The following is a 10,509-nucleotide window of genomic DNA, read 5'->3' as shown; positions in this document are numbered from 1 at the left end:
GTTCGCTGTCAAATATATATATATATATATCAAAAAACAGCTAAAGTGCTAGTATATACAAAAAAAGTCATATTGTCCCCCTTGTCTCATACCTTTTTGGGGAGGTGGTGTGAGCAAACTCCAGATAGAAAATGCTGTCCACAACTGCCTACCTGTGGACAGCGTTTTCTATGTTTTAATGATCGTGTTATTTGGTGATTTTTAATAAAAAATTTTGGTGCTCCAAGTTATTACACCTATTTGCTTGAACATCTCTCTAAAGGGAGCGCATGGAGTTACTCATCAACCATATAGTGTTGTGTTCATAAATCCACATTATATTAATCCCATCAAGTACAAGATTCTCTGTACTTTTATGGCAAGACAAAAAGGTAAAAGTTAATAATTTATTATAAAAACAACATATAGATAATAGGCCAAGACTACACATTCTTTGCCAGGCTACAGTTTATAACTTGTAAAAAAAAATGTAAATATGCTAACATCAAGGTAAATAAACTTCTGTGTAGAACAGAGCAATATTTAGTAAATTCCCCAATGTACTGCCCAATGGTGGAACAATCCCCGCTGCTGTGAGCACCATATATCCATTACACCCCATGCTACTGCGAAATGTATGCCTTTACATGTTAAAATAAATAAACAACTATGAAGTTTAACTGTTGTCCTTTAAAGCTTCCAGTAGCCACTGAGAAGCCCTGTGATAATTGATGTATATATATTTCCAAGGGGCCAAGGATTCTGTAGCTTCGACAAAATGTTTCCAGCACCAACGAAAATCTAAAACACAGAAACAAAATCTAAATTTATTGTTCAAGCAATCCAGGCATCAGCTATGTTTTACTGTCCCTTATAGAAAGTGACATTGTCAATGAAACAGTTAACATGTATGGAAGCTATATAAATTACTCCCTAGGAGCATATGCAATTTAAGAGAATAAACTCCTGGGCATTCTTTTCACTCAATGCTTTACCCACTGAGATTAACCAGCATAATGGTGTGTTTGTGTCAACAAAAAATATTCAGTTACAAGGAGCCTGATAATCGCATTACCCACCAGATTTTCTATTTGCATAAATCCAAGTGGTACTGGGTCTATTGAACTTCTTAGTATTGACTGTGTTAAGAGGGAAGATTATGGAGTCTCAGCATGCCCCCAACATGTAGTGACAATATCCCCTTCAGTGGCTCTGTATATGTGGATGGGGCCCTGATGTACCGATGGGAGATGGCCAAGCCAACTCTATTGTCATGTTGGTAGGTCCCTGTGTGCAGAGGAATATTAGATATGCACACTACTGTAGGTATCCTCTTCATTTCTGAATCTAGATTACTTGGGTACACTTAGCTTGCATCTCAAATGGATGGTCTGACTCCAAACACAGCAGGACATGCAACCAGGAGTCTGGACCCAAAAGATGTGACAAGGAAAAGACAGGGAACCAACACATCCCAATATTTAATGTGTTTTTTGCTAAAAAAAAAAAAAATTATATTTCTAAAAGGGCTAGAGGTTACTAAAATCACAGAAATATATATAAAGTTGGTGCACTCATTTGATACAACTTAGGAGCCCATTGGACCAGCAATTTGGATGCAATAATACCCATCTCAGTGCAGTTACATTTAATGTAATTTTACATATGACAATTAATGTGGGCATACAATTTCCCATGTTCATTTTACACAGGAAAAATGATTTCCATTTCCTGGTTTTAAAATAAACACTAGAAGGGTGGCGTTGCATAAAATCTGGGTCAGTGGCCAGGGGTTCACCTTGACGTGGTGGATGGATAAACATTTTTAGCCAAACATGTACTAAGAACCTCACTTATAATCCATGTTAATTGTAGTTTATCAGGATTATTTTGACTATCATTGTTCTTAGTACCTAGTGTGTACGCCTGCATTCTATGACTCCTGCATTGTACTACAAGTCTCAGCATTGTAGCACCACTTATTATGTTTAAAATTACGGTTTGCATTCCAAGCCCCCTTTCCATCATTGGCCAGTCAGACAGTTACCAGGGAGTTGGTCACTATAAATGGTGTGGTGTAGCTGATAAAAGCCATGGGAGCAATATGCTCTGGTTCAAATCAAATTGTAGAGCTGTTCCAGTTTCCTTTTCATGTCCGACGGCTCTCAGATGTTACTACATAAGTGCTATACTCTGTAAGTTTCTCTTTTTTTTTTTTTTTATTTGAACTGCAGCCCATGTATTGTCTGCTTATATTGTAACCCCTTTTTATAGTTATCATTTTGTAACTGGAGTATTGTACTTGTTTTAGTAAATAAAGTACTTCTTTTTGTAGTCTATTTTGTAAATGTTCTACAAAATTAGCCTTTGAAGAAGCTTTGATTACTTCTATCAATAATAGCTATATTATTGATAGAAGCAATCTGAGACTAATTACCTGAGGGTTTGTTGTGTTGCAGAGACTGCAGTTGTAGCTATAGAGATTTGGGGAACTGTTACCACAGAGATGTAGTTATGAGACCGGTGGCCGCGATGCCGCCGGTCTCAATACTGACTGGAATCCCTACAAGGGACTTAAGTTAGGCATCAAAATACCGATGCCTGTCTTAATCCCGATGCCAGAACACCGAAGGACGCCAGCCCAAGCAAAGTAAGTCCAGGGGACCCTTAAGCCGCGGGTGGGGGGTTAGGTTTAGGGAGTGTTACGGGGTTAGGTTTTGGGTTTGAGGTTAGGGTTAGGCACCCCTAGGGGGAGGGTTAGGGTTAGGCACCACTGGGGGGAGGGTTATGTTTAGGCACGAAGGGGAGAAACTTAGGTTTAGACACTAATGGGGAGGGTTAGGGTGCGGGTGGGAAGGGTTAGGCTACAAAAAGGGAGGGTTAGGGGGGGATGGGTGAGTATACTTACCCGGCACCTGTCGGGATACCAACCATTGGGATGTTGGCATTCTGATAGGAGGCATTCGGACAGCCGGCATTACATACCCATTCCGTTACCACATGTGATGGCAGACTACTGGGTTATAGATACGCACCTACAGTAGTGTAATGTGTAATCGGCAGAGTGATAAAATATTATATGTACCTATAGTATTAAGCACTTCTCTCACGTTGTCAGGCCATGGAGTACTGCATGACCATAGTCCTGAGCTATTTAGTACCCATCAGGGGGATACAATTTATTGGTCCTGACAATATGCTTATAGGAAAGCTATGTCTGGTCTTGTTTAGGAAATATGAGTTACACACAAACATTAGTTATGCCTAAGACTCAAAAGTCAGCAGCCCTCCAGAACCGAAATAATAAAGGGGCATATGAATGAAAACTATATTTTTGGGGTGAAATGAAATGAGCTCTGATTTGGGAACAGATTTGGCAAATTAGGAACATTTTGGCAAATTAGAGCTCCATTACGTTTCTCCCTTTGGTTAATATCCGGCCATATCTGCATATTCCAAAATGCAGCCTTATCTACAACCAAGCTATGGGATTCTCCATAGCTATTCACTAAGTTGTCTTGAAACATTGTAAATAATACCTGCACATGACAACTGAGAATATAAATTATTGCTGGACTTGAAGATGCTGTTAGGCAAAATTTAATGGACAATATGTACCTAAATAAAACATCGCACGTATTTTAACTCCTCTTGCATGGAGTTTCTGGATGTTACTCTGCGTAGTGAGATGGTAGACCTTGGCAAATATGATATGCAACTTGAGGTCAGGGTTGCTGGGAAGAAACGTGTTCAGCAAGATTTGAATACAATGATCGCATGGACTCCAGGAGATGTACCAGACAATGGTGCAGCTTTTCCAGGCATCTTTGAACCGTTCCCCAATGAACACGTGCTCGGCGTGGTCTTCTTCAGTGTTCGTAAAGTGACCTGAGTCAATAAGTGTGCTCTGATTATAGACTTCATAGCAGAGGTGAGTTGCAGGGGGATCTGTGCCTGGTTTATAGTGAGAGTAAAACATATGGGGTGTCATTGGAATCATCACTGCAGTTGGATAAGCGAAACAGATCTAAAAAAAAATAGGAATGCAGAATTACACACACATAGGAATAAAACCTGACGATGTAGTACTTAAGTAGATAGTCTACTGGAAAAAAAATAATTTTGAAGACCATGAGGTCCAAGGCTCATGTAGAGTTGGATGGAATTTGTGCCTTAATCGCAAATGCAAAATACACCCCAAAGGTGCATTTTGCATAATGTGCAGGGCTTTCCATGTATGCAAAATGAGTCCAGGTAGCATATACGCCTACTTTACTCCTGGAGAATACAATACTTACATCATACATGCCGACATTGAGGCAGCCATAACTGTACAGCATGGGGGCGTGCAGCTAATTTGGGGGTGGATCGGGGGGGTGTGATTTTGCGATCGCGTCATCACGGCCACGCCCCCGCCATACAATGCCAGATTACCGGCATTGTGCTGCCAGGGGGCGGGGCCACGGGGACGCGATTCAGCGCGAATCGCGTCATCGGCTCCCCCGGACCGCCCACTTTGGCACTTACAAGCCGGAGTGGATGCCGGAGGAGGGGGGGGAGCCGGGGGATGTGGCGCCGACCGGGAGACTTGCCCACCTTTCCGGGGGGGGCGGTAGCGCAACCTGATTTTCGGTGGGTTATATATATATATATCTTTTTTTGCTCCCATTGAGATATACAGTACATTTTCATATCATATACACTATACATATATATATATATATATATATATATATAATTATTATTTTATTTTATTTCTCATCTAGTGACATTGTAAAAACTGCATTTATCCAGTAGGTGTCACTAGGTCAAGACTTGACCTGGTGACACCTACTGGATTTATGCACAGTTTTTGCAATGTCACTAGATTATACATATATATAATTTGCTGTGTTACTACCTATTGTGAAGGTGTTTTTATCTTATTTTCTATTCCCTCACCTTCTCCCATCTCCCTCTGTTCTTCCTCCATTACTCCCATCTCCCTCTGTTTTTCCCCCTTTCCTCCCATGTCCCTCTGTTCTTCCCCCTTTCCTACAGTCTCACACTATTTTTCCTCCTGTCTTCCTCTGTTTATTTGACCCCCTTTCATCCCGTTTCGTCTATCACACTGACACATAAATGCTCACCACACTCCTTTCATGTATATATTTGTTACAGGATGATATATATGTCTATCTGTCTAGATAGATTTTTTAATATATATAATATATATATATATATATATATATATATATACACACACACAGATTGAGTCTCCCATATCCAACTATTCCGAAATACGGAATATTTTTGACTTGACTGAGATAATGAAACTTTTGATTTCTGATGGTTCAATGTACACAAAATTACTTTCAGGCTCTGTGTATAGGGTGTATATGAAACATAATTGAATTTTATGTATGTACACAAACTTTGTTTGAGCCACAAAATTATTGAAAATATTGTATAAAATGACCTGCAGGCTGTGTGTATAAGGTGTATATAACACATAAATGCAATCTGTGTATATTGGGGTCCCATTCCCAAAATATTTCATTATGGTATGCAAATATTCCAAAATACGGAATATTTCGTTATCCAAAATACCCCTGGTCCCAAGCATTTTGGATATCGGAGACTCAACCTGTATATATAATGTGATCTAGGAAGGCTGTAGTAATTGTGCATATAGTACAGTGGGTGTCACTGGAGCAAAATAAGGAAAACCGGGCCTTCCCCGTGTGGAAAAGAATAGGCGGCATTCTTTTGTCTCCAAAAAAACGTGTATTGATCACCGATGGATTAAATACATAGTCAACGTTTCAAGGTCCTAAGATCTTTTCATCAGGATTCAAGAGTGCCGCCTATTCATTTCCACAGATCGGACAGGTTTCATTTTTAGAAATAAAACTGTGTATATGTATATATATATATATATATATATATATAAAAAGATGTATATCGTCGGCACTCCACGGATTCATACACAAACACGCTGCACCAGCTTAGTTGTTTATCAATGTTTCAGATGTCTTTAATACATCTTTCGTTAGGATATATCTTTAATACATCTTTCGTTAGGATATATCCTGACGAAAGATGTATTAAAGATATATCCTGATGAAAGATGTATTAAAGACATCTGAAATGTTGATAAACAACTAAGCTGTTGCAGCGTGTTTGTGTATGAATCCGTGGAGTGCCGCCAATATACATATTTATTACATGGAAGTTGCTTTTCCCTGGAGGGAACCCAGGTAATTACCAATTTTTATGCTGAGTGCCGGTCTAATGGAGTGTGTGTGTGTATGTGTGTGTGTGTATATATATATATATATATATATATATATATATATATATATACATACATCTATATATAATTATGCATGCTTATAATGAGATGCAGGTATATAATATGATGTGTGTGTCTTGCTCCAGTGACACCTACTGTAATATATGCACTGGATTGTTTGAGGGAGGGGGCCCCTAAACAATGTCTTGCCTAGGGCCCCGTGAGGTCTAAATCTGGCTCTGCACAGCAATGTGTGCTGGGCTGCTGTGAACTAAGAGGGGGAGGCGCCCGCCGTGCCCCTCCAGCAAATCCAGACCCAGGTAAATAATAATACCCGCACTCCCCTCAGCACCCGTGACTCTGAATCAGATCCTTATGTTTGGAGATGTGGCTTTAAAGTGGTAGTAGTACATTCCAAATATGCAGTACTCATTTCATACACAATATAGAATATTTATTTTTGGTGGAGTGTCTCTGCACAGGTATAATGTTAATAAATGACCAAAATATGAGAAGTCAATAATTATAAGTATAGGATAACTTTTAGTATACTAATCAAAAATTATATCTGAATAAATATGGTATATCTTGTGGTGCTCCCTTAGAGTTTAAGGGGTAAATTTACTAAGATGGGAGTTCTATTAAGAAGTGATGTTGGCCATTGCAAACAATCAGATTCCAGGTATTATCTTCTAGAAAGTGCTAGATAAATGAGAAGCAGAATTTGATTGGTTGCTGTGGGCAACATCACTTCTTAAATAGCACTGCCATCTTAGTAAACGTACCCCTAAGGGTTTGTTTGACACAAACGAAGAAAGAAAGACTTTTTATGGGGGCACTTCTTCAATATAAGAGTTAAAAAAAATGTTTTTATTAAAATTAGGGATGAGCAAAATCCAAGCACCAAACACCCCCCCCCCGCCCAGTCCGAGCCGGGATCTGAGTCCGACTCGGGTGTTCCCGCCTGACTCGGTTCCCGGAACGAGGCAAAACGTCATCATCCCACTGTCGGATTCTCACGGGTTTTTGATTCTATAAAGGTCCCGCAATCACCACCATTTTTCATTCCGGCTGTGGAGCGTGCGTGCAGAGGGAGGGAGCTGGGAGCTGTTGGCTACTACTGTGTTGTGTGATATAATAAATATACTTATATATAGTACATTACATACTGGGCTGGCTGGCTATTGCATGAAGAGGGAAGGAGCTGGGAGATGTTGCTGACACTGGCTGGCTAGCTACTGTTGTCTATATACATAGGGGCTGGCTAGCTACTGTTGTCCATATAGGGACTGGCTGTTGTCCTGTCCATAGGGGCTGGCTGGCTGTAGTGCTGTGTTCAGGGGGTGCTCATCCTTCAGCGGTGTTCTCTTCACCTACCACCAGTGTTAGAAAAAAAATCAATTTTGTGCGTGCCATGTTAGCCACACCTGTCATCGGCGTAAGGTAGGTGCGCAGGGGTGCTATGCTCCTGTCAAGGGGCTGCTGCCCAAAAATAAAAATAATTTTTACAGGGGCTGTCCTGTGTGGTGTACGCTGCCCTTCATCATCAAACTAATTTTTACAGGAGCTGTCCTGTGTGGTGTAGGGGTACATTGCCCTTCATCATCAAACTAATTTTTACAGGAGCTGTCCTGTGTGGTGTAGGGGTACGCTGCCCTTCATCATCAAACTAATTTTTACAGGGGCTGTCCTGTGTGGTGTAGGGGTACATTGCCCTTCATCATCAAACTAATTTTTACAGGGGCTGTCCTGTGTGGTGTAGGGGTACGTTGCCCTTCAACAAACTACAGGGGCTGTCTTGTGTGGTGTAGGGGTACGCTGCCCTTCATCGTCAAAATAATTTTTACAGGGGCTGTCCTGTGGGTTGTACGCTGCCCTTCATCAAAATAATTTTTACAGGGGATGTCCTGTGGGTTGTGCGCTGCCTTTCATCAAAATGATTATTACAGGGGCTGTCCTGTGTGTTGTACGCTGCCCTGTATCAAAATAATTTTTACAGGGGATGTCCTGTGGGTTGTACGCTGCCTTTCATCAAAATCATTTTTACAGGTGCTGTCCTGTGTGGTGTAAACTGCACCTCATCAAAATAATTTGTACAGGGGTTATTCACTCCATAAAAATAATGGAGGACAAAAATTTGGAGGATAAAATAGGGAAAGATCAAGAACCACTTCCTCCTAGTGCTGAAGCTGCTGCCACTAGTCATGACATAGACGATGAAATGCCATCAACGTCGTCTGCCAAGGCCGATGCCCAATGTCATAGTTGAGGGCATGTAAAATCCAAAAAGCCAAAGTTCAGTAAATTGACCCAAAAAAATAAATTTAAATCATCTGAGGAGAAACTTAAACTTGCCACTATGCCATTTACAACACAGAGTGGCAAGGAACGGCTAGGGTCCTGGCCTATGTTCATGACTAGTGGTTCAGCTTCACATGATGATGGAAGCCCTCCTCCTCCCGCTAGAAAAATTATAAGATTTAAGCTGGCAAAAGCACAGCAAAGAACTGTGCGGTCTAAGAAGCTATCACAAATCCCCAAGGAGAGTCCAAGTGTGGTGGCGGTTGCAATGCCTGACCTTCCCAACACTGGATGTAAAGAGTTGGCTCCTTCCACCATTTGCACGCCCTCTGCAAGTGCTGGAAGGAGCATCCACAGTCCAGTTGCTGATATTCAAATTGAAGATGTCACTGTTGAAGTACAACAGGATGAGGATACTGGTGTAGCTGGCGCTGAGGAGGAAGTTGACGAGGAGGATTCTGATGGTGATGTGGTTTGTATAAATCAGGCACCAAGGGAAAGAGTTGTCATCCGTGGAATGAAAAACCCCATCGTCATGCCTGGGCAGAAAACCAAAAATTCCATCTCTGGAAATATTTATATCCAAATCTGGACAACAACTGTTTTGCCATATGTAGCGTATGTCAAGGTGTAATAAGTAGGGTTAAGGACGTTAACCACCTAGGAACATCCTCCCTTATACGTCACCTGCAGCGCATTCATAAAAAGTTACTGCCAAGTTCAGAACCTGTGGCTAAGACTGTAAGTAGTCCAGGGACACCTAAATCCCTTTGTCCTGTTGTATCCAAGTGCCTGCAAACCACACTGTGAACTCCCTCCTCGTCAATTTCCTCCTCAGTCAGGATCAGAAGTAGTCCTGCAGGCCATGTCACTGGCATGACTGACTCCTATACGGGATTCCTCCGGAGGATCCTGCATTGCTACGCCTACTGCTGCCGCTACTGGGAGTCGTTCATCATCACAGAGAGAAAGTTGGAACACCACTACAGTACTTCTTTTACTAAGCAATTGACCCTCCAACAGTCCTTAGTGAAGAGGATGAAGTACGACAGCAGTCATCCTGTTGCAAAGTGGATAACTGAGGCCTTGACAGCTATGTTGGTGTTAGATGTGCATCCGGTATCCGCTATTAGAGCAATGGGATTTAGACAATTGATGGAGGTAGTGTGTCCCCGGTACCAAATCCCGTCTAGATTCCACTTCACTAGGCATGTGATACCGAGAATGTACAGAGACGTCAGAAAAAGTGTCCTCAGTGTCCTAAAAAATGCAGTTGAACCCAATGTCCACTTAACCACGGACATGTGGACAAGTGGAACAGGGCAGACTCAGGACTATATGAATCAAATAGAAAAAAAGGAATGTAGCGCTGGTAGACAAATATGTAATTTATTAAAATACAATCAACTAAACCACATAATAGGCTAACCAATGAAGGTAAACATGTAAAATGTCATTTGTTGCTAATGGAAATGATGTAGCAATGAGGGACAGGCTGCTAAAAGGAGGGTGATGACCAAAATCTCTTCAATGTAACAATTCTGACATGTGTCAGTCCAGATAGAAAATGTGGAAAAGAGAATAACGGTCTCACCCAGTCCGATAGATGTCTGCAAGGTCCAATCTGACTAATTGAAATAAATCCTGTGATGCACTGGGGTGAGAATGGGGGTAATCCTAGTACAGGGTGCCGTGGTGTGAATTCCCACTCTCGTCACACGGCTCACCTGAATCCGCTCTAATTGTTGAGTCTCCTGTTTGTGTCTCCTGAGACTGTCTCTGTTATGAGTTGTATTTGGCACTGTGTGCTGATAGCCGCTGTGAAGGAGCAGCCCCGCCATATGTTAGCCATCTGGTCCACTGGCTCACTGGTACCTTGATGGCTTCTCAGCTGTGTGGTTTCCGTTTAGAGCTCCCGCATGCAAGCAGTACAGTTCAGTGGATTGGCTCCATTG

The 10,509-nt window shown here is 41.5% G+C and overlaps 1 protein-coding gene across 1 annotated transcript; it reads right to left on the bottom strand.

Moving 5' to 3' along the window:
- Positions 1-655: 655 nt before the first annotated feature.
- Positions 656-10,395, bottom strand: LOC148475075 (DNA dC->dU-editing enzyme APOBEC-3H-like). The gene is made up of 3 exons (XM_088457776.1): positions 10,282-10,395; positions 3,598-4,006; positions 656-780 (listed from the first exon to the last, which is right to left on the bottom strand). The coding sequence occupies exons 1-3, from the start codon at positions 10,393-10,395 to the stop codon at positions 656-658; spliced, it is 648 nt and encodes a 215-aa protein (XP_088313902.1).
- Between the last annotated feature and the right edge of the window lie 114 nt (positions 10,396-10,509).

The sequence above is a fragment of the Taudactylus pleione genome, unplaced genomic scaffold (assembly GCF_031769625.1).
Source record: "Taudactylus pleione unplaced genomic scaffold, aTauple2 ptg000783l, whole genome shotgun sequence".
NCBI classification, from domain to species: Eukaryota; Metazoa; Chordata; class Amphibia; order Anura; family Myobatrachidae; genus Taudactylus; species Taudactylus pleione.
Note: the sequence above shows the minus strand (reverse complement) of the source record. Positions and strands in the feature narration are given on the sequence as shown.

Excerpts from the sequence above, each read along its gene's own strand:
- LOC148475075 (XM_088457776.1), bottom strand. The coding sequence starts at position 10,395 with ATGGCGGGGCTGCTCCTTCACAGCGGCTATCAGCACACAGTGCCAAAT. Across the intron at positions 4,007-10,281 it reads AACAATTAGAGCGGATTCAG|ATCTGTTTCGCTTATCCAAC; the intron begins GTGAGCCGTGTG and ends ATTTTTTTTTAG. Across the intron at positions 781-3,597 it reads ACGTGCGATGTTTTATTTAG|ATTTTCGTTGGTGCTGGAAA; the intron begins GTACATATTGTC and ends TCTGTGTTTTAG.